This window comes from Columba livia, chromosome 4, assembly GCF_036013475.1.
Source record: "Columba livia isolate bColLiv1 breed racing homer chromosome 4, bColLiv1.pat.W.v2, whole genome shotgun sequence".
NCBI lineage: Eukaryota > Metazoa > Chordata > Aves > Columbiformes > Columbidae > Columba > Columba livia.
Window position 1 is genome coordinate 8,287,109 of NC_088605.1, and position 25,191 is coordinate 8,312,299.

At 41.2% G+C, this 25,191-nt stretch overlaps 1 protein-coding gene across 4 annotated transcripts in view; it reads right to left on the bottom strand.

Moving 5' to 3' along the window:
• Positions 1-23,169, bottom strand: part of FAM53A (family with sequence similarity 53 member A) — a 70,374-nt gene extending 47,205 nt beyond the window's left edge. For 2 of the 4 annotated variants that reach the window (XM_065060338.1, XM_065060336.1), the window contains exons 1-2: positions 23,013-23,169; positions 1,027-1,270 (exon numbers count right to left, since the gene is read on the bottom strand). In XM_065060338.1, coding sequence (XP_064916410.1) covers positions 1,027-1,104 — 78 coding nt within the window. In that variant the 5' untranslated portion in view covers positions 1,105-1,270; positions 23,013-23,169. Of the gene's footprint in view, positions 1-1,026; positions 1,271-19,293; positions 19,344-23,012 lie in introns of all 4 variants that reach the window. The other 2 variants (XM_065060337.1, XM_065060340.1) reach the window with 2 other exon arrangements.
• Between the last annotated feature and the right edge of the window lie 2,022 nt (positions 23,170-25,191).

A 25,191-nucleotide genomic window follows, 5' to 3' on the forward strand; every position in this document is an offset into this window, starting at 1 on the left:
AAATAAAGCAGCAGCTCAGCTACTCAAGTACAAGTTACAGGGGCAGAATCTTACTGGTAAAGTAACTGAGCATGATTCAAGTCCAATGTTCACATCTTTCATCATTTAAAAAAAAATAACAGCACTGGAGTTGAACAATACTTTGACATCTAGTCAAATTAAGTTTTTTTGTGTCCCATCGGTACCCTGAAGTTTGATGTACAGAAGGTGCCACTGCAATTAAAGTCAGTGAAACAAGGCTAGTGTGTTACATGAAAAATATGTTCTCAGGCGGAGACCCAAATTGACAGGAGACAATTTTGCACTACTTACCCTGCAGCAGAGATAATAGCTCGTTTTCACAAGTGAAATGTGAAGAGAATAGATTCCTTAGTGTCTCAATAACATGGTTGAACCATATACACAGATTAAACCAGCAAAAAAAATATTCCAGTAAATATTACAACCCTTTTCAGAGCACCAGGCATCTGAGACACTGATAAAATAGGATCTACTAACATCAACAAGTCTGATAGTCAGTAACCTGACTTTCAGTTCAGGTGTATTTACCTGATGACCTGTTCTCCTCCTGCCCAGAGCTCATAGTTACCTACATGGTGGTCAGTGACTTCTGTAAGTAAATACTGTCATCAGATATCAAGCACTTAGCTATATGAAGAAAACTTCACCACATACGAGCATTTGTGTTTTTTGTTAGGGAAAAGAAGAATTCTGAGAAGTTTTAATAGTTCTTTTCAATTATTAGAAAACCTTATTCTGTGAAGATAACAGACTTTTTGCTGATTATTTAAAATGAAGCTAGAAGGTTAAAAAATATCATTAAACTAAGAAACTCTCACTTCAAGACAGACCATACACTGAAGCTTCACTTCTTCCCCTTACAACTGTTATCCACCCTGCAAACCAATCCTAACTTAAACAGCCGAATTCTGACTGATCTACGTTCTTGAATTTGTTATGTAGTTTCGAGTTACTTTTAACCTACTTTGCATTTCACATTTACGTATTATTTTGGTAGATCCTTACCAGATTAATACTGTACGTTTTACACGTCAGATCATCCAAGCTCTGGTTCTGCAGCTTTTCTGTTATTAGTGTTACCATGGTAGTTGTTCCTTTTCCACTGCTCACACAGAAGTATTGGAGGCTCTTCGGTCTCTCGTTTCAATACTCATGAGCCATTTTTGTTTTGGTTAAGTCTCGAGATTTATTCTTCCATCTTATCGCAAAGTTTATTTCCAAATGCCGTCAGTGTGTCATGTCTGGTTTTCTGTAAAATTGAGGCAGAAAAAGGAAAAAGTCAGAGAAATTCTTCTGTATATCACAATTAGTGTTGTAACAACAGGACTCATGTTTGGACCGCTCATTCGTGCAAGTAAACCACTCTGTGACCAATGCTATTGCCCGGCATTTCAGATTACATGGCTCTATTAATGAAAGAATACTACTGATTACAACTTCAGACGGGAGATGAGACTCATACATAGTAAAGACGAGGATGTTATTTGGCCATTTCCTATTATTAAACTGATTCTACCTCAGATTTTTATCCAAGGAAGAAGGAAGGGCTTAAGCTTTCCCTCATTTAAACTACTACTGAAGCCTTAGCCAGGTGTACTAGAACAGCATACGAAACATGCAGATACTTACCACCCTGTTCTGAACGTTTAACGCTCTTTGCTATTTTAAGACCTTCTACCACATTGTTTCATCACTAGACACTTCTTAAAAGCAGAGTGGAGTGGTGGGTAGCTCAAACGCTTCCCAGCTTTCCAAACCCTCACCTACTTTTAATACATTCCCTGTGGTTCTTCTATTTTAAAGGTTATGTAATTGCTACCTGTCAGCAAACACCAGATCTTAAGCTTGTAAGCAGGACAGATTACCATACACGTAAAAGCATCACTGACAAAAGCTTAGATACCTTTGTTCTGTGAGCAGTCATCTAAATCAAAAGCACCAGGTTCACCAGCTGCCTCTTTCTATCCTAAGCATCCTCTATATAATTTCTTCCCCTCTCTTCCCTCAGCATCAGGAACCCGTAACTGCTGCAATATTGTTCTTTACTGTCTTCCAAAAGTCTTTATTAGCTGGTTCCTTTTACCACAGCAAATGGACCTCTGTACTTTCCTCAAATCCTCCTCATTTTTCCAGTTCTCAAGAAAAAAACAGAACAAACCCACAGGACTTGAGCTTCTTCATTTTCCTTCTTCTGTCATCAGGTCTTTCAGGCTCACCACAGATCTCAAACTCACTTCCAGTTTTCAAAACCAAGTCTACATTAGTATTAATCGCAATTTTTCACACTACTTTCAATGAACTCCTCTTCCCATAATTTCGCCTTACTGTGTTAATCAAAACATCTTTCCTCAACTCATGCTGATGGTCCATTAGTAGCATGCATTAATCATTTGTGTATGTGATTTAAGTGGTCAAGTGTATTCAGTGACTGCTCATGGAATAAAAAAAAGTGGAAGAGATCCATACACAGGTATTTACAAATTTAAACAAGGCAACCTGAGCCTTGGGGAAGGAACACTGCTTCTGCACCAGAAGCTTATGTCCATTTGCTATGTTTTAAAGTCTAAGGTAAAAAAGAGAGAATAGCAGAAAATAACTTTAAATTAATGTTTCCATAAAACAGACTATTTTCCATGCTGCTACTTGATCAGCTACTTAAATAATCAGTACTAACAAGGAAAAAAAGCCACTTGAGTCCATGTCCCAAGTTAAACCCATCTAAAACTAAGATATTAATAGTATTAATGGTAATGTTTGATTATCTTCTAAACCTGTTGCCTTTAAGTACTTCCTCAAATGATTTTCATATGCTAACCATACACTATTTCACCTTCATAGAAGTCTGCCACATAACGGCCTCCTTTAGCCTCAAAACTGTCCTGCAATTATAATTTCTGCCCATCTTTTAGCCCAATTCTCCTATCTACTTTTATTTGCTCTATGAGATGATGCTTACAAGCACTCTTCAACCATAACTGATGCTGCCCAGGTATCTGCACTTGTCTGTTTTTACTGAATGTGCCCTATCTTTCAGGAAAGCACCTTGAAATATTTACCACAACTTGTTCTGAAATTACACCAAGCCAAATATCAAAGACACTCAAGCTCATACGCTCACAGTAGAAGTTGCATTTACCCTTTTCAATGTAAGCACATAGCAAAGTGCAGCTCACAAAATGCTGTGCAAATTTAATGGCAAGTGTGTGAACAGAGCAGTATTGAGAGTAGAACGACTGAACATTGTCACATCCCCTTTAAACCTGGTGAAGTTAAAACTGGACCTATAAATCCAGAATAGAAGTCAAAAGAAATGCTGACTAGGGTCAGAAATTGTCCATATATAGATAGAAAATATACTGAAGCTGAGGAGTTTAGCAACTGGCACGAAGACTTTCAGATTCATGTTAAGGGTTAAGATTTCCACAACTAAGAGGCTACTGTTCAGCTGGTTCTTTAATTACATTTCTGTTTGGAAGGGCCATATAAGAATGTGTGGTTTTTCCTTCAAGGAAAAAAGTAAAACCAGTAAAACTACCAAGGACAGGGGAGGAAAAAGGTTTTGATGTGTAATCAGTTAACGACAATGTATTTATACTTTGATTAGTTCTTCCTACTAAAAACTTCAATGAAACATTTGAATATAAGTCGGCATAATACAAGATAGAATAAAGAGATGGACAGAAGAGCATTAATCTTCTGTTAATGACCCAATACATTCAGTTTTATGAGGATAAAAGGGAGGCAAATGAAACCACAGAAACATGGCACTTTCAGAATCAGACTACCTTGTATAGTTATCCACGTTCCTAAATCCTACCAGCTACTGCAAGTAGTTGCAACCGTGCAGGCCCTTTCTGTGTGCAACCCAACCAGTTCTGAAACACAAGCAAAGAGGGAATTCCAAAAAATAGGTTTCTCTTTTTAGCAACTCACACTTACTAGCAATACTTTTTTAAATTACACATGCTCCACTGAGAAAGATTTTTAAATCTATTTAAGGGCTACAAGGGACAAGGGTGAAAAAGTGGTGTTAGCCAGACATGCCTTCATGTATCAGCTTCCAGTTTCTACTGTTCCCCCATCAGTTTCTCAGTACCAAGCACAAACCGTAAGAGTACGGGTTTTACTTCAGACCAGAAGCAAGCATTGGAAGTAAATTCCCTCCTTATCCTCCTTTAATGTGTTTCATCTCACAGCATGGACCAGTCTCACCAGAAATAATCCACTCTGAAACGAAGCCAGAAGGTGCACCACAGCCACCATGAGATGCTCAGTACACTGGTCCAAAGCAAGCCACCAGGCTGTGGACATCCATACTAACTATTACACTACACATCTGCTCCTACTGGGTGGTTCTTTTTTGCTAATGACAAGATAACAAATGCTTAACTGGAAAAAATGTGTCTACCATTACACTTCTTCCAGTGAGAGCCACTCTAGGTTGCAGTTTGATAGACCTTGGCTGCCATCAGAACCATCAACACATTTTCTTCTCTAGCTATTCACTGCCCACAGCAGTGTGCCAGGACAAGTGTTTTTGCTACAACACAGACAACTACATCAAGGGATGTTGATAGTTGGATAAAACCAAAACACTTCCTTTTGTTTCTGGGAGAGGTTGTTTTCCAGCTGGATCAGTTCCCCAGTCTGGTTTACCATGAACTGGACACAAACACTTGTGCAGACATGTTGTGGGATGCTGATGCTGCTTGTCGAGGTGCCTGTCCAACTACAGCACTTCCCACACTGAGCCAGGCACATTCTCCTATAATTAGGAAGAAGGTTCACACGTTTTGCTCCTGTTTTTCCAACCCATACTCCTTTGACTAGTCAAACTGACCAGTTCAAAGGGATCTGAGATCACCCCTGCAGCCTCAGCACTCAAACTGACCCAAGTCCCAGCTCACTCTAGTTCAGCTATTTATGCTCTACTAGCAATTATTTCCCTCATCTTTGCTAATTATTATTGGTTGTTAGGAGACAGGAGATTAAAAGTCACTTTATCTTCACTATACCGTTATGATTTTAAACCTATATCAATATATATTTTCAAGCCTTACAAGCTTTTGGCTCTCAATATCTCCTAGAAGGATGTGACTTATAACCCAGAAGACTCTTCATGATATTTTCACATTTTTAAGTGTTTTTTTGTTTGTTTCTTTCAAGGTCCTGTGCTGTGGTATGTATCTAATATAACCACAGAGATAGTAAGCTATTTATTTTATGTACTTTTTCCACCATGCTCTCCTTCCACATCTGGAAGGCAGCTAACTTTCTTTTTCAGTGTCTACTTATCACACCCTCTCTGCTTATCAGGCTGAAACCCTCTCGAACTGCTTGGCACTTCAAACTAATTGGATTTTCAGTAACAGGAACCATTTGACCATCCCTGTTAAGGCAACGTGGATCCTGCTGAATTTGCATCTCTTCAGCTGCCTCGCAGAGATCTTGGCACAATCAAGTTCTGCAAGGACATGCCCCGCTTTCCGTACAACCTGTACCCCAAAAACACCTCTGCTGTCACCACGTCTCTACAGGTAGCAGCTGAGCCGGGCATGCAAGTTCAAACACTAAGATTCTCCAAGACTTGAGGTAATAATAATAGCTCTTAGTTCTCCAAGTTGGATGAAGTCCTACAAGATTGCGGCCATCCTTCCCTTAGCACACTCTCCTCTATGGAACCTGATTAGGTAGAGCAGAGAAAGCTGAGCCATCCAAGATAAATACACATAACAAAAGATGTTAGTCAGTCTTTGTCCTGGGAGAGACTTAATCTTACCAGGATCTCCTTAAGCTGAGGTGGTAAGAGGTGAGAGGTGGGGAGGAAAAGAAGTTATTTTTATTGCTGAAAAGTAGACTAATGAAAAGTAATAAAAAATAAAATAGAAAAACCAAACTCCCAACGCAAGCCAAAGCTAACATTCCTCACATTTGGAAAATGAGTTGTGATGGAATCAGTATCACCACTATCTCTGATTTAAAGTTTTGTTCTACAACACATTCTGAAGTCCAAGATTTATTATTCTATCTCTACAGCACAACTAAAGAAGAGAAGTTTTATTCTTTAAAAGTTGAGCCACAAGTAGTAATGATTTGTAAAATCTCTGCCAAAATTAAGGGTGGAGAGAGAAGAAAAGTGCTCATGTCACGAATTCCGTATCTTCTCAGTGACATCACTGAGGTCTTTTTTGGGAAAACGACTAAAAATATGTATTGCCCAACCCCCCAGTCAATTAAAGGATGTCAGAGGCTCATCCAATTTGACAGCCTACTTTCAAAGAGATGAAGAGTCCTGATGAAGAGCATAAAGCCAATTCAAAAATCTCTTCTTGGCTCTCAGAGAGTACGGCAGCCAGACTCATTTCCAACCCACTCCTCCTCCTCTGCATCCTGCAGGACAAAATGTTCCAGCAACAGCTCATCTCGCTGGGAAAATTTACATTAGCTCAAAACACTTCTAACAATTTCTCCTCTGTCTCTGGAAGTTCCATCTTGGATGAAGGAGAAAAGATCACAAGATTTTAGATGATTTTCCCATAACACAAATGTAGGTGTTCTTGATCCCAATTCCATTTTTTATGCCCATGGTACTAAAATTACCCAGTGAGAACAGAGAGGATCGTTGCCCCTTTTCTATTCCTTCATATTATTTCCCACTCTTTGCTCAGACCTACATTGAACCCTTATTACCCACAACCCTATAAAGACATACTTAGCCAGCTCCCAGTAGAAGAAAAGCATTAGCTAGAGTCAAAATTCCAATTCAGATAAGTAGGTCCTTTAAAATATTATCTCTGCTTCAGCAAGCCAAAGCAGCTAATCATGCCAGCAGGACTAACTCCACATCTAGATGATTTTGCTACTGACTCTAGACGAAAGATGCTGTGATTTTTTTTGTCTGCTGGCACTTTCTGCAGCATCCGCAAAGCATTTCAGAATTGAAACATCATGCAAAACTGATCAAGTTTTAACAGGGCATTATCTGGCCTAAGTTATGCTTCAAGCAAGACTAAGTTGAAAGACAAACTTTTTAGAAATTGGTAAACTAATACTTCATGCCATCTGAAAAAAGCTACATAATGTCTCGTTTCTTGCAATGTAAAATTCAAGCTTCCAAATGGAAAAAGAACATTCCACTCCTAAAACTACACATTAGTTGCCACAGTGCTAAGAAGTTCAGAGGGAGGCTAAGCATTCCATGTAACACAAGTCTATTAATAATAACTTTTAGCCCAGAAAGGTTCCATAGCAGGCATTTAAAGAGAACTATTTGGTCTCTATCCTTTTTTAGCACTAATCTGCAGAGTGGTTATTCTGCAACCTTTCAAAATTCCACAAAGTCCAAAAAAAAATAAAATAAACACCAAAAAAACAGATCTTTAATTAAAAAGTTTCCTGCAGCTATAGAATTCTCCATCAATGTTTTGGGGGACAGGTGCTAGACACCTCAGTTTCCAGTACATTATACTTCAGCGAACCTTTCTTAATGCACAATTAACTAGTACGGAAGTGTAAAAATAGTGTATAAGAGCAAAGGTTTCTGACCAAAAGGGATGAAGAAAGAGCAGGGTTTATAACCACAGTTTGTATTCTATAGAATTTGTATCACAATTATCTAGTAAACCCTTTTTAAATAGTCGTTCCTCTTCCCGAAGAGTTCAGAAGTGACAAAAATAAGGTAGGGCTCAACAAGACCCTCTACACATGCTAGAACTTCAAGTGAAGCCAAACAGGTTGGTCCCAACACTTGCGATTCAGAGTTTCTTTTAAAGACTAAAGAGATATTTATTGAGATACAGCATCTCTCTGCTTTCTCCATGCGGTGCTTTCATAAGCCAGTTTATATTAGAAGGAAGCCTCAATAGTATGAGGTGTTCAAGCCTAGATTAAGGTTACCACAACTCCAGCATAAAACTGCAAAAAGGGACAAGAAAAATACACTACAAGGCATCTTTTATATTAACTGATGGCCACTGAAGTCACATTTCTCAGATATTCCACAGGCTCAGGAAGCACAAGCAATAAAGAGCTCAAAAAAACTGTCTGTGCAAGACAGGACTATGTTCCACCATCCTAAGGAAAAACTGGGATTTGGGTTGTTATTGCTTCCAGAGATAAAAGAGACTAAGAATCAGATCCACTCACTTCAAATGCAGAAAACCACTACGGAGTCCAGAATTTCACTGCATTTTGACCCTAAAGCATCATCACTCTAACACTAACTGGTCACTGAGACAGCTGTGACAATATAAACCATTACTAAAATAAGGCTGCATCCTCCACACTCATTTCTTCTCCCACACTTCAGATGCAAGAGCTCCTGTGAGAAGGAAGCAAAGCCTCAACCATCACATTCAGCCTTTGGACTCAGTTTTACTTAACAAAATCCAACACATTTTGGCAAATCTCTTGAACTCACAGGGAACAAGTAGTACTGAGTTTTCTGATTGAAAAAATAGACCTTGTTCAAAGGATCCAGTGTGAGATGGAGAAAACCTGCAAGGAGAAGCACCATGACTAAACCCAAGAGAATATTCTGGCTTTAGATGGTGGTTTCCAGTTTGCAAAATCTGCAGGCAGATGACGTGCTGGGAAGAGGTTAAAGGTAATACTCTGCTGTAGCGTTTTCTCATTTTTCAGGTGCAGAATTCATCCAGCTTGGATGAAACACATACAAAATAAAGACCTCAAACCATTTAATAAACTTCCAATTAGAAACGGAAGATTTTACTCTGTTACATGATAAACTGTTGTTTGTAATAAATACCACCCTTTGTTTCTCAAGTTACTATCAAGTGGTTTGGGTTTGTTTTCGAATTAAGAGGAATGTCTCCTTCCAAAACGGCGAAGCAAGAGTGGAGATGTGGGATGTTAAGCCTTAGTCAAAGCTTATAAAGTCAAGTAAACTCAAGAGACTTTTTCCAGGTCATCCCTAATTAAAACAAGGAACATATCACCACAGAAAACTATGGCTAAGAACTCAATCCATGTACAAACCCCGATTTATACCTGTCTTTCAGACTCAAGGAAGACCCAACATTAACATCACGGAGAAGTCATCCTGCATCTTCTAGAGTATCTTTGTCAGACAGGACAACGGATGAGCTGCACCAAGCTGCTTTTTCAAGATGCTTTTGTTACTTACGTTCTCCTTCCTAAAATAATCTACAACTATTTAAATGACAGGCAAGGATTTCATTAATCTTGCTGAAGGATATTTACATCTATGTTTGGAGTTCCATTTGAATGAGCCATCAGCCCATGGCCAGTCATCTCACTGCAATGTACAATTTGGACTCTCTCTCAGCATTACTGCAGAAAGCACAAGCCTATGTTGCAAAGTGTTGGGGAACAGAAACTCTGGTATATGAAGGTTTTTCTTACACATGAACACCAAGCCCTTTGCATCTGCTATAACTACAAACTAAATGAGCTAACAGTCGTTATCTCAAGAATATGCTAGCTCAAACTAAGCATTATTGCCTGTTTAAGTAGAGCAGAACAAAACCTAGTGTGCACTCACCACTTAGGAGCATCAGTGGATCTTTCAGTCTATGATAATACTGAAAGCTTGGAGCTCAGGTCCTATACAAGTTATTTCCACCTCCGCATACTGTTTTTATAAATATTCTATTTAAAACCAATGGAAGTATTTATTTAGTATACAAAGCCTCCAGCAAGATTCAGAATTCAGATTCATTATAAATAATAATTCATACAGAGAATGAGTGTTTGAATAAATATACATACCGCCAACCTAAGCCTACCACACTCCCACTACAGCAAGTGATTCAGATTATACAAGACCCACAAGATTATTTTACTCTAAAGCTTGCAAAAAAAAAAAAAAAAAAAACAACAAAACAAAACAAAAAAAATGCAGATGAAGATTAATTGGCCCTACTACTGAAATATTTGCTTTACTCCATCAGCTAGAGAAGAAAAGCCAGAGGGGAAATGAAGATGTAGTATCACCTACTTTCCTTAAAAATGAGAAGAGTCAAAAAGGCACAGACACACGCTTTAAAAACACTCAGGCCTGAAAAACATGTAGCACTAACCCTTAACTTGTATGGCAGTGACAATGGTTACCCCACACATGCTGCTGCTCCCCCATGATAAACTGAAATACTGACGTACTCTTATATCACTAAACCCTATGGGCTTGGAGCTGAGGGATTATCCAAATCCCTCCCATACATCCTGCTCCCAAAACACACACAGCTAATAAATCTCCTCTTACTTGCCTTCAAGGTTTATTCTGAAAAGTTTCAGACATCTGGTTGCCCTGTTAAAAAATAAAAAGCCAAACTAGTAGGTTTGTTTTTATGATCCCGAGTGTGACGTTCTCGCTGGAGGCCTCAGGCCAGGTGAAAAGCACTTACATTAAGATGCTACTTCATGGCATTTCAGGGATCTAATGAGCTTTATAATCTGCACACAGGGAAGTCACCCTAACAGTAGTTTGCGTACAACTGTGGAAATTAAAAACAAGGAACCTATGGTAGTCCAAATATTTTTCAGTAAATAGTACAACTGGTGAACTGCAGATGCTGCTAAATTTAGAACCCCAGTGCTTAGCAGCGTTCTGTAAATATCCATACATCTCAGTGCTCACAGTAACATGAAATACACTTCTCCCTGAGCCTTACTGTCATTCTTCAGACTACAATAATATCTCCCCCTCATGACAAAGTACTATGACCAATTTAGTGGGATAAGAAAAGTTTCAGTCTTTGTCTCAAAATCATAACCCTCCAGAAGACCATTGTGTAACTGTACTGAATACGAACATGTATGCGCATGTCCTTATTTTAGCGGTTTATGACAAATACACGTTTCAGATATTTCCATAAAAAACCCAAAAAGTCTAAAATGAGGCCAAATTACAGGAAGTGCTAAGCAAGAGTGAAGTTGTATGCAGGCTCACAGACAGTAGTTAAAGTATTCTGCTACATTATCTGTCCTGAAAGAGCACAGAAATGCATTGAAGAGATATGAGATCTGGTGCGTAACAGACAACCCAGTTCCCTCTCATGGCCCAAATTTGCTCCCAATCACACCCAACCATCTGTAATTTGTTACTCAAGAAACTTGAATTGATCAGGCAGGAGACATCACCTCAAGAGGTGGCACTGGGAGACCTCAAGTTTTACAACACCCGTCTAGCTACCCGTTCCATTAGAATACAGAAAAATGCTTTAACACCACACAGCTTTCAAGCAGCAAAAAATTTCTTTAACATAAAGAGGTCTCAGGTATTACACTATAAATAACAAAACTGAATGTTAGTTTGAAGAATTTGTTGTTGTTGACCTGAACTGTAGTTCAGCAAAGTAAGGAGCAACTCAGTTACTGGTTTCCAACTTCTGTTTTGCACATCCCAGGAGTTTTCAAATGCTGAAGTGTCTGAGAAGATCTGCACTACAGATATTAATACACTACGCTACTCCATGTGAACCCTCAGTAACAGTCCACAAATAATGCAAGTGTGAGCACAACACAGATTGAAGTCAATTAAAATAATGGAAATAAATACAAAGACAAAATCAGTACATACGTCAATATTGTGTGTGCTTTCAGCATTCAGTTCAGATATTACCAGGGACATTCTTCTGGACAGACTTAAGGTACTTCAATAAAACTGAGTTCAGCTGAGCTGTGCAGCCAAAGTCTTTCTAGTTCACCAGACCATTCCAAAAAGCAAGATAACCACTTTGTTTGTCAGTGCATTCAGCCTTCACCAGCACACCGAACAGCTGCATTCAGGAAACGCTGTGCCAGAGGTCAAGATGCAAACCAAGGGGCACACAAGTGCAGCAGGTATTTAGAAAAAGCATTTGTAACAATTACATGAACTAAAAGAAATCTCATGAGACAAACCAAGTTACACCATGGAAGAGATGACTTTGTTAAATCAGAAAAAAACCCAATAAACTCTATTTTAACTACATCAGTTGTGTTTTTTTCTTTAAATACTAAAAGACAACCTTCTGCTCAGTATTTTCATTCTGTGCTACCTCAACACTATCACACGTTTCGTGAATGAGTCATTAATTCTACAAGCAAGTTCTGTGGAGAGATTCATTTGCCAGATTCATAGAAGTCATTAGGACTTCAGATCCTGAAGTTTAGCCATATACTACAGGCTACGAAGACTTAATGCGAAACCATGCTCCTGCATGGGAAGCACACAGACACAAGGTGCTGATCAGTACACAGGTATTACAGATCACACTTCAGTTAGTCTAAGGCAGAATAATTCAATTTTATTTGAGTCAAGAAATGCCAGGTAAAGAGTGAAAGCTAAGGAAGGGGAAGAGCCTTTGGTTTTAATCTTCACTGATCAGGACAGAAATTTAGCAGCTTTAAATGGCAGCAGGTTAAGCCAAGTCACTTGACTAGCAAGTCAAGCATAACACCTGCAGACAACAGAGCAAGAGAGGACAGGACCACAAGTGTTTAGAAGGGAGATCTGTGTCCTCTCACTTGGGCAATGATGTTTACAGATGACTGAATTCTGACGAGATCAGCTCCTGGCAACCAAGTTGAAGGACAAAACTGTAAAGACTTATCAGATAAAGTCAACAGTAAGACAGATGGAAGTGTGTCTTACCCTCGATCTTTCGACACTGATAAAAAGTGTGCTTTATCTAAACGCACTGTGAAATAAGCCTCTGAAATTACATCTGGGTTTCTGTCATCTTCACTCACACAAAGGTTAAGCATCCTGTAGTCTGCGTAAAGCGGGATTATCTTTTTTCTGCTGAAGATCTGAAATACCAAACCACTGCATTTGGGGAAGTCACAGCCTGAGCACCTGGACTCAAGAAGTACCAAAGTGATAAACAAGGTTTTGACAGCTGCAGCCTTTTCTGCAGGTGCAAGAGGCATTTACTTCATTTCAGCTTGGCTCAGTTTAGCAATTAGTTCAATAACTAATTCAGAATTTAGAAAGAGGTTTAGCTTTATTTGATCCTCTCAGATCTTGAGCTCAACTGAGAAAAGGGAGAGGGGAAGGGGAGGTTCCCCCAAATAGTTCCAAAGTTTGAGGCTGTTTATCTAACAGGACTATAAAGTTTGGTCTCAAGGATACATGGTATTTTGGAACTGATGATATTTCTAAAATTTGAGCATCGCACTTAAAACAGAAAAACCTTGCACAACCAGATATTATCCCACCTTAAAAGAGTCTTTCTGAACACAGCTCCCCATGCACCACCCTCAGTGGCAGCTTCCACAGCCAAGCCGGCAGCAGGATGCACCTAACTAAACAAGCCTGAAAAAAAAAAGCATCCTAACAACAAAACCCCTATTTCTGTTGACTATTAAGGAGCTTGGAACAGTTAACTCAGCTGAAGGTGTAAATCCCACCCTGCATATCTAACCTGAGAGCAGAGCTGGGATATCACTTGATGTACGAGCGCATAAATGCTGCACACAAGCAGCTCAGCATTAATCCTCAATTTACCCACACCCCCAATCCATGCCAGCCATCAGCTCTTCAAGGATAGTACAAGGGGTACTTCTCAGTCCTACTACTCTACAGCAAAACCCAAAGTTTTGGGATAACAGCATGAAGCTTATATCAACAGCTTTAAGAAAAAATGCAGCAATTTTATTTTGAAATATGGCATTACACAAATACAAGCTAAAAAACCCTTTTACTTTTTCATAACACTAAAAATAAGCAACTACATCTTGTGCATCAAAATACACAAGTATTAACATCCTAAAGTACATTCAATACACATTTCACATTGCATTTAACTTCAACACCAGGAGATGTTGCCTTACTTTTTTGGCAACATATTTTTGTATAAGTTATCTTAGCTAACAAACATTCAACATCTTTAGAGAAGGATTATCAGACTTTCTAAACCTCTGCTCAATTTAAGACTGCAGCATGATTTCCAAGGATAAATGTCCATCTCCTTAGAGCATGCAGTGGAAAGAATGGTTAGAAGACTAACTACTCCAGCTTGTAGCCAACCTCACCAAAACTTAAACTACACTCAAATATATCTGGGTGATGAGAATAAACATATGCAAGGACTATAAACAGGGCAACGATTAGAACAAGAGTAAGGAAATTACTGGAAGGTGGAGATGTAAAGTAGTTTGAAAGTTCACAGAGAGATGCTGGAACAGCAATAATGAAGAATATTTACAGAATTGTGTCAAACAATCCCAGAGACAAAGCTCAGAGAAACACATTTCTGTAAAGTGCAAGATTCGTTATGGGAATCAAGTTAGTCAGTGAAGATATCATGAGAAATAAGATTCCGAAGAGAGAAAATTGCACCTATAGCGATGTCAACAAATCCTTCCAAATACTTAAACCAAGAAAAGTACCCTAAAGAGAAGTTAGCCCCAAGCAGTGAGGCTTATTCTTCAATGCCTGGCTTATGATGCAAGAGAAGTTCCATCTCAAGAATTGAGAGCTTAAAACAACCCTAACTACAGATGACTTCAGAGTCACTCAGCTGGAATTATTTGCGAGATACCAGATTTCAGCTGTTATGTGATATATTTGAGTATAGACAGCAACAGGACGTGCTTTTTTTTTTTTTTTTTAAAAAAAGGTTTGGACATCAGTTTCTGAAGCTAGGCCTGCCTTCATTTCTGTCTTCAGAACACAGTCAAAATTCACGTGACTGGTCTCCAATTCCCTGCATTCCAGTAGAATCCCAGGGGAAGAACCTGTTGTGAGCACTACAAGGCAACAAAAAGGTGAACAGCATGCACCAGGTTCACTTTGAGATTGGAGTAACAGGGTTTAGGGATAAGAGAGAACCTACAGAGGTCACACACCCAGGTTTAAAGACTTCTGCTGTTGGCAAGAAAAGGCTGTAGATCGAATGCAATACTTGGTGGATAATCATACCCAGAGAGCTCCTATCAGTGGTGCATGGGAGAACACACCCAACTCACTTCACCCATTTGGTTGGTTCTCATCATCTGTTGCTGGCAGAGTAGGCTTGTTACAAGCAGGAGAACGTGCAGGAAGAACTGCAAGATAGCATTAGAATTCTGCATAACTCAGACCAACTGGAAAACTGTTCTGCAAGAAACAGAATGCAATTTGGTGCTGAAAAGTACGCTCAGGCAGGATTAATGGAGCAAACAGGAAGGCGAGTTCTTCAGAAGCAAGCTGTGGGCTAGGCTGGATCAACAAGCTGACCTTGGAACAAGTGTTAAGCTGTTGTCAGAAAGTCAAATGTATGGGGATGCATAAACAGGACTGTCAGCTCCAGGGCACATGAAAGAGCCTTTTTACTCCACTCAGCACAGGAAAGCCTCAGCTGAAGTACAAAGTTGGGGTTTAAGACCAGTGTGAACTAACTTGAGAGAAAGAACATGAACGGTTAGAGCTGAAAAAACGCGACCTCACGGGGAGAACCAAACACACTAGTTTTATTTAGGCGAAAAGCATCACAATGCTGCAGGGTGGAAGGCAAGACACAAGGAAACAGGAACATGACAAAGAACAGTTCAAATATTTTTTAAAATAATGCTATAGGGGAAAGAGTAGCTGTCCTTCATACCCAGGGAACTGGGCAACAAGCCTGACCATCAGTAAGGAAAATGTCTAGTTCCATACTCTCACAAGTTCTATGCTGAGGACAGTAAAGTGCTGGACTGAGAAGAAAGCAGAGCTGCTCAAGCTTCTTTTATCAGTGTCACATTAAATGTACAACACTGGTGCGGGGTAGGGGACTCTCAAAACAGCCTATACCTTTATCAGCCCTATTGGGTTTTTTTTAAATGCCTACCTCAGTTTCAAGCCACTGTAATATCTTTGCTTGCCCTCCTACAGTGTATGTTTAGTTCGAGTGAGCTAGAAGTTACCCTTCTGATTTTTCAAATTAAAACTTCCAGACTTGCACATTCAGGTTATTTTACTATACAACAAAAGAAGAGTCACACCTGCCTCATGCAGAAGTAAGTGAACTCCAGTCATCTCCCATGGCAGTAAGCAAATTTCAGCAATATTGCAGTAGTACCCTATTGTACCTTTCTCCTCCAGAAACCAAAAGCTGGATACTTCAGAAAGATGTGTGTGCTCAGCCTTCTAAGAGCCTAGAACAGTGATGTAATAGCCTTCACTGATGTGGTATCACAAAGCAGCATTCCAAAAACATGCACAAGCACCTTTTACTACCTCTATAGCCTTAGGCTTGGTTAGGACTTCCTGAGGATGGGAAATGCTGCACACAAACCAAATACTCAAAATAAAAATCTAAAATACCCAGGATTTTACAGACAGGGAGTTGAGGCAGACAGGATCAGTTACACCCAGCCAGAGGAAGTCTGTACCTGTGACAAGTTACATGTTCACATTTAAACTGCAAAATCTACAGCAAATAAACCGAGTAAGACGTAACTCTAAGAGCTCAAGCAAAAATAGGACACCTGCAAAGCACACAATAGTTAGAGCAAAGTACCATCCTTTTTCATCCTCTGTGATAGTTTTGGTACCACAACTATTTATCCAGGTACTTGTCTGCTTTGTTTAAATGCCATCCTTCTGACTTGTGAAACAAAAATAAGCGAGCAGCAACAGTCCATCTTTATCCTCCAGAAGTTCAGCAATTTCTTATCCAAATATTGAACCAGACAGGTCTGGTCAGGATGGAAGATGATGATGAGCTCAGCAACTCGATGGACAGCACCACAGGCACTGGGAAGGGAACAGGCTGAGCCTCACGCATGTGCCAGTGCCAGCACCATCCTCTTCTAACCTGCAACTCCGCTGTTCCCTCTCAACCTTTGGCAGCCCCTCAGAGCAGGCAACAGCACCGCAGTTCAGCCTCCAGGTTACTCACACTTCTCAAACCCATCAAGTTTCAAGTTCCATTTCACCACTTTTTTAAAAAAAATGAAAAGATGAGATCTAGGCACCCACTCCTTTGCTACAAAAATGTATACACTGCATTTTAGCCAATTCAAGTAGTTATTGAATGCTGTTTTCATTACTCCTCTCTCCTCCTCACTTACTAAATACTGCATCAAATTACACTCAGGAGCACAGCAGTAGTCTCAAGGCATGCTTACATGCCACTACACTCCATTCTAAATACAACAGAATGATTCATTATTTGCCACTACTATTAGACTGGGATAATTGAGTAAAAACGTTCCTTTTTTTTAAAAAAAAAAAAAAGCAACTAGGATTGTAATTTAACTGTCAGTTCATCAACATACAAACACAATAGATCCATACAAATAGATCTTTAGGTACCTAAATAGATACTATCATTTAAAAAAAAGAAATCCCACCCCCAAATAGTCCACAGAACAGAATTCTCCTGTGTTATGAAAACATAGGTGGTCCATATCACACTGCAAAAACCACCTGCAACCTCAGTGGCCATCTATGCATTAACTAAGAAATGCTGAGCTGCAGGAGACAGAACCCAGCAGATCCAGACCCATCCAGCAGATTTCCAACAACTCTCTATTGATTCTTGATCTATTATCACACCTGAAGCTCCAAGCTTCAACCTTTTTCATATTCTGCACACTATTTTTGGACTGTAGAAGGTGATAAAACAACAGGGTTTGTCAGATCCAAATGATATACAGCTTTTTGTCACTTGCATCCTTCCTTATATATGATAAATCTTCATCCCTTTCGAATGACAATACGTCAAATCAATAGAAAAACTGAAGACAAATAGAAAAGTGCATTTTTCACTGGGAAAGCAGCAGGAGTTAAAGGAAGCAGTGCCTTTAAAACAATAATTTTCCTTATAAGCAAGCTTTGGAGGGTAGAATAAAGAACACAAATATCACACAGTATCCAGCAGTAACTGGATGAAATGGAATAATACTTCACTACTACAAAACCTAAAGCCACATTAAGAAGGTGAAACATAATACGTGTGCTCTGTACTAAAGGAATGATTTAGTGCCATCGACACCAATACGAACTGCACAGGGCAAAAATTAAACATGCCGCAATAATAATGTGAACTGCCCAATTAGGTTAAAAAACACATTTACCCTACAAATTAAAAAACCTCCCAAACCCCTCAAAGACAGTAATGCTGTTCACAATGTTATTTGAGATGCAAATTAGAGACCTAAAGTTAATGTAACACCAACAGAAGTTCCTATTATTCCTATTCGTGGCTCAAGGGAAGGCCACAGTAGAAGAGAAGCCTCAGCCTTGTTCTATGAGGTCTTGTAAGGACAGTAAAGGTTCTTCTTCATTTTTAAAGTTAACCCATCTTAACTTCGGCATAGAAACTTCCAGGTTATAAATGTGATCTTTCATAAGCCCAGAATATTTAAGCGCATTAACAAATAAACAAGAAGCCAGCTGCTGAGGTTGGCTGGACAAGAGGGGTATTAAGGAAAAGCAAGTATTCTTCAGAAAATAAAAAAATCAGATCCCATCTTCCAGCACCACAGATCTTGGTCTAATGCACAAAAGTAAAAGTATAGACTGCAGTCATTTCTTCAACTATTTCCTGTACCAGCTGGGTTCCAATTTTAAAGCTCAGCAAATGTAGAAACAGCTTTCTTCCACCACAAATGCCTTTCCCACCATGACATGCGGGTCTTGGGATACAGAGTCGGTTTTGCAAATGACACTTCTAATGACAGCTCTAGGCAAAATATTGTTTGATTTCACACTCATAGCTCTACCCATACAGACTTACACACATAGACGAGCAGTTGCCATCACTGGCACTGCATGTCCAAAGCTCTACACTTGCAATTTGATATATCATTGACAGTATTATTCCCTGTATTTAACTATACTAGAGTTTAATTTTCACAGGAACTTAAACCGATGTTGTCATACAAAATTCAGAGAAATGATGCTAACGTTAAGCAATCAGAACCCCTGATCTTGCTGTTAACACCCAACAAGCAAAACATAAGTGATGGCCTGTGTTTCATTAAAATATAATCAATTTCAAACAGTGGAAAGCCAATTATATTAGTTTTAGTTTTATAAGTCAGTAAGTTTCCTAATTGAAACACTTCATATTTTGTAATGCATAATGCTTAAAAAAATACCCATGTCAGTAAACCGAGAGCCACAACCCAGATAATGTATTTAGTAACAACCCTGCCTACTTCCTCCCCTCGCCCTGAAAATTAGCAGAAACCTGGCCTTAAGAAGTTACTTCTGCCCACTACAAAACACAAGTTAACTGAGGAGTTTCTTGCCAGCTTGTTGATGGCATTATCTCCCAAACTGCCTGAACAGAAAAATGAGAACAGCACAAAATGTAGAAAAGAGTTAAAAGTTACCTTGAGTTCTGGCTTTTCTATGGTCATTACAGGAAAATTTGTAAAACAGCCTAGAAAGGAATTAAAAATATGCTGGTTTTTAACAGGCCTCCTTTGGAGGAAAAAGAAAAATCCATTTTCTGAAAATACGACTGGCTCAATCCCCCTAGCAAAGTGTTTACAGTTAAGAGAATCCAACAAAGCACAGATATATACATATATTCTTTTTTTTATACAGACTCTCTTTCATCACTTGTATTATAATACTTCACTGTCAGCTAAAATCTTGTTAACCACACAAACTTCACGACATACCAAAAAACAGGCTGTCAACATAAACAGCTACCTCTCAGGTATATACAGTCAACAGATTAAAACAACTTAGCCACCGAGAAAACATCAGCCACTACAGTTCACTGAGTTCAAGCAGCTGTTTCCCCAGCCATGAATTTCTTCCCTAGAATTAATTAATGAACATGGCTACTTTCTGCTCATTAACCCTCCCTTCAGGAGTGCTCAAAAAGCCTTTCACAGGTTTCTGTGTGTAGATTCACTCCCCCAGTAAGCTTATGTTACTTAGAGTATCTAAAACGAAAGTTACAGCTACTTCCCTAATGGACAGGAATCTCTTATATTTTGAAATATATTATGGCAACACATGTAAGTTTATATGTATATTGTGCAGGACTAAATACCAGGACCTACAAATGTTTACCTGCAAGATCATTCTTACATGTATATCAGGTCTCAAGAATGTATTGATCTAAAAATAGTCCAACAAGTTTATTTTATAAAAATAAAAGTGGAAATTTAAAGCAAGCAAAGTTTTCTCTGAAAATAAAGCACAAAGCTTGCAGGGCAGAGGGAAAGTTACTGTTGCCCAAAGGCCAAATTTTTGTTTATATTACAATCTTCAAAATACACAAAAAGAAATGTAAATCACAATATAAATCCTAGTCTTTTCAGCTAAAGTTTCAACACAACTTCTTACTACTATTTAAGAAAACTCAAAGCACAACCAGAAAGGACAAATTCTTAGAACTCAAAACCAGCATTGAAAAAAAAATGTAGGAGCAAGGAAAGAATCATGTTTAGAGAGTTCTGAGTACACCATGTTTCTAAAGGGAATAATCTATCAAACCACAGGAGGTGACTAGAACTGCCATCATCACAGCTAACACAAAGGAATGTGGACTGGGGGGAGGCAACAGAGGAAGGGGGAGAAAGAACAGGGAAGGGAAAAGGAGAAGGAACGAAAAAAGGGAGCTCCAGTAATGGCTACCAGACTCCCAAGGAATTCCTATAGGAAAGAATAAATCCTTCACGCCACTTTAAAATAAAGCAATCCATGCAATAAATTGTAGTCATCTCAGTAACATTAGGCTTTCAGTCTATCTGCTCATTGTATTTTCACAAATATAGTTTTGTGCCATGTACTAAACTTGCAAAGCTTAACGCAATGCTTGCAAATACAAACAATATTTCTTCTTTCGGCCTCCCCATTCTTGTGAATCACAGTACCCTGCAGAAAAAGAGCTTTTCAAGAGGAATTAGGGAAGTTTAACTACACCAAATTTAAAATAGCACTTTACAACTATTTAATCAACTTTAATTCTTGAATTAAAGAGACAATAACTGTGGGTTACACACCAGCAGGTAAAGGCCGCTAGAGGACAGCCACATTACCACAGCATGGCATGTCTTGAAAGGTTATCATTAGGGGGGCAAACTTGCAGATCAGTGTTTTAAGTTTATGTCTAATAGGCAGCATGTACTTCCACACGATCAAGAGTAGAATCTTGTTACTGACAAAAACAATGGAGAAAACTTAAAATAACAAACATACTAACATGAATGGTATTTCTCAGAAATTCAAAATAAATTAGTAGTAAACCCATATTCTAGTTAAGAGCTCCACCAGCTCATGTAGAACTACTTGGAACATATGTTTTAGCTCCCCACACATTCTGATCTCCTGCCTCCGAGTACAATTCTTCCAAGCATTTTCAGAAGCATAATAACTGTAGTGAAACAAGCTCTTTGGGCTTGATCACATTCACTGCATCTCCAATAAAACCAGATGAAGTCACATGCTTCATTAGGAAAGTTTTTGCTGTTCGGCAAACATCGTGCTCCAGATTTCATAAGCCCGACTCGAAGCAAACAGACTATTCACAATTAGAACACATGCAGAAACATTTCAGCTTGCCACAAGATACACAGACTCACTGGTTCTTGCCAAAAATGGCTTTGACGAGAATATCTTCTAGCAGTCAGGCATATGAATGGGAGGCAATGTAACAGTAAAGGCTGTAATAACTGTTCTCAGGAAGCTAATTTTAATGTAAGCACAGTGAACCAGAAAACAGATTTGACCAGCTGGCTCAACTCATCCCAAGGCCTAGAGCTCATGAACATTCAAAGCCAGTGTCGTGCCTGGTCTGACTCACCCAGCCACCCTCAGCCCCACAACCTGAAAGTTACGGTGCTACGACAAAGCGCTGTTTCTGTAACGGCTGTTTTCTGCACGGTTATGATGGAATTATGGTTTACCTAACGAGAAAACACCTTAAACTTTCAGATCTCCACCAGAAGAGTTGAGGTAACTGACACAACGCTGAACCAGAGGATCATTTACCAGGGCCAGCCTCCCTCTGTCTCACGGGACCTCCTTAAACAGCATCCGAAATTTCAAGAACATATTTCTACTTAGTCTTCACACAGGCAAGAAGACGTTTAATAAGCCAAATAATCAGAACAAAGCCACATTACTGCCCTTGGAAAAGCCAGAATGACACAAAGACCCTATTCACTCCTCGATCTCAGAGTTTTTAAACCAGCTGGTCATTACTCTTATGAGCCATAAATTAGAAATTAACTTTCTTATTGCTGAGGGAAGGGGGAAGGAAGAAAACACCCCCCGTTTTCACCCAGGAACCGCAGTGGAAGGCAGCTATTGTGGAAAACACACACCGAGTGATGTAACTCCCTACCCTTGAGCAGCAGAGGGGAGAATCGCCCCAGAACCCCGGGTCTGTGCCCGCAGACGTGTCCACCGGGCACCGGCACAAAGGAACCGCCCGGGCCCCGCCGGGACCGGCACCGGCACCGGGACCTTCCCCCGGCCTGGAGCAGCCCTGCCAGCCCCAGCCAACCCCGTTCCCAGCCCGAGAAGCAATTATTAAGGCTAATAAGGTGCTTTTCGGGTTTAGGGTGGGTTTTTGGTTTTCATTTTTCTGGGTTTTTTTGCCTGCCACGGCCGCCGTTTCGCTTCCACACGGAGCCTCCAGCCCCAGCAGGGCGAAGGGGAGGCAACCTCCACCTCCGGCCATGAGGAAGGAGCGCGGCCCGAAGCCTCAGTAGCAATAACAATAATAATAATAAATGAAATATCTGCACCTGGTTTTCTATCTATATAATTACAGAGCTCGGCAGCTCGCAGCTGCGGGGCAGCAGGACGCTGCTGCCGCGGGGAAGGGCAGCTTCGGGGTGACACCCCCACCCCACAGGGTCCCTTCCCGGGGCGGCGTTAGCGCCCCCCGCCCACCGAGAGCTACTCGGTCCTCACAGCCACCCGGGCGCCGTCAGGGGGTCCGGGCCTGGCCGCCTCCCCTCCGCCCGGCAACACCTCCGAGCCGCCTCAACGGCCGTTACCCGCCGGCTGCGCTCGCCCCGCGCCGGCGGGCGCTGCCCCCGCATTCTCTCCCGCCCCCCCACCCCGCAGCGCCGGTCACCGGTACCTGCGCCCGCCCGGGCCGCCTCCCCTGCGCGTATGGACCGGGCTCCTCAATGGCAATTGAACAAAACACAGCCGGCTCCGCCCCCTCCCGGCATCCGCCTGCTCCCATTGGCTGGGATGCCCGCCCGCCGAACTATGACCCGCGCTGCCATAGGGTGACGGGACGTGCTGGCCCCGCCCACAAGGGGCGGGGGGCGGGCCCGTTCTCGGCAGGGACTCACCGCCGTGGTGCCGGGTGGGGCGGGGAGGAGGTGCCGGACTACAGCTCCCAGGAGGCCTTGCGGCGGCGCGGCGCCCGGCCCTCATTGGCCAGCCAGGGAGCGTGCGGAGGGGCGCGCCGGTGCGGGAGAAGTTGCGCCTGTCGCCCGGCGGGAGGATTACGTCATCGCGTCCCCGGATGGAGCCGCAAGGAGGACGCGGGTGCGCGTGTGGTGCAGCGAGCGCTTTGTAGTGCGCATGCGCGCTGCGGCACGGCGACGTCACCGAGGGGGGCGGAATGGCGGCTCCGCTTCTCCTCAGGGCCGCGGGTTCGGGGCCGGGCTGCGGAGGGAGCCAGGTGGTGGGGGCTGTCCGTCGCCGGAGCGGGGCCTGAGCACAGCAGTCAGGGCTGCTCTGCTTGGTTTGGGCTTTGTCAACCTGTGGGCGACGTCCGATGAGGCCCAGCGCGGCGGTGCTGGCGGGGCCTCCACCGAACGGCTGAGGTGCGGGCGCTGTGGCAGCCCCAGGAACGGCACCCGGGGCTTCCCCCCGGAGCCGCCGCTGCGGTTTGCCCAAGCCAGCTCCTGAGGTTTCAACACCTTCCGCCGGCGCTCTGCGCTCTGTAACCGTGTGGTTACACTGCCCTCTGCTTGCCTGCTCCCCGCGTCCCTCAGCCACACCGGCCTGCTGCGAACAACCTCGGATCCGTCTCACAGGGGTCCCGCACGGGCCCCAACTGTGCCATCTCCCGCCTCTCAAAATGGAGGCCAGAAATAAATCTAGAAAAAACCCACATCTGGTTCTTACTTTGCAAGAAATGTACCCATGGGAGTTTTTCAAAAGCAGTTATGAGTCAGCCGTAGTGAGGAAGTGGGATGTGTTTGGACAACAATTACATTGTGCGCCTGTCAGGGCAGAGGCTGCTTTGTGTGGATGCATAATCCTTAATATCGTGAGAAACCAAGCCCTGATTTACTGTTGCCTACAGGCCTAACATTACTGAGGTACAGGTATTTTTTATTAATGGTAATTATTAGTAGGCTCTTCTCATTCCTTTAACAAGCATCTGTTATTTCAGCCTTCTGCAACCTGCTCTTCAATGTTTGCACATGGTGTTGTATTTCACTCCCTCACCTTTCCTCTCACCAAAAGTTTTTCTGCTGACTTTATATTATGCTGTAAGATTTTGCTGAATTACAAGACAATGCTGCAGTAGATACCCGAGTTAACATTGCAATGCAGAGTCCAAAACAAAACTGCATTCCTGAGGCATCCTTACTTAAGCTTATTTGTTTTCCAGTTTTTCAAATTTTAACCTTAAGAGACCAATAACTTAAAAGCAATTTTACATTAAACAGCATTATCAGGTTTTGCTGCCTTTTCCCCATCAGTGTCCTCTCATCTTTCACCCCCTATACAGCCCCTACAGTACTCAGTTTCTTGAAAATGTGGGTTTGTTTTGATAAACCTCAGGCTGAAATCTTTTCAAGTAGTTTTCCACTATGCCTTTCCCAAATTATACAATGAATATTTAAATTAGTGTACTAGTTCTCTGTAAGATCAACACCTACCTCTCTTTAGAAAGATCTTGCAAGTGATTAAAGGTGCACAGAGAAAAGTTCACAGCTTTCTCCCGTAGTTCAGTCCTGGCTCTTGAAATACTTTCTGGTTGTGCTCATTTTGCTCCTGGCCTTATTGTGAATTCTGGTGCATGGGAAAATGTAGTTCATCTGCTTTCATGATCCTGCCCGTATCTTTGGCAGGGATTTGGCTCCAGCCTGTGATAAGTTTTGTACACAGAATTCCTCATTGAAAACAAGCTATCCCTGAAGCATTTCATTGCTAAATCCTTATCCAAACTTAGAATTAACAATTTAGTTTAAAAAAAATAAAGTACTATTATAATGTTATCTTTCGCAACCATTATATCAAAGTATTCCACTAGAGTTTAGCAGCTCAGGCATGAGATTTTGATGTAAAAC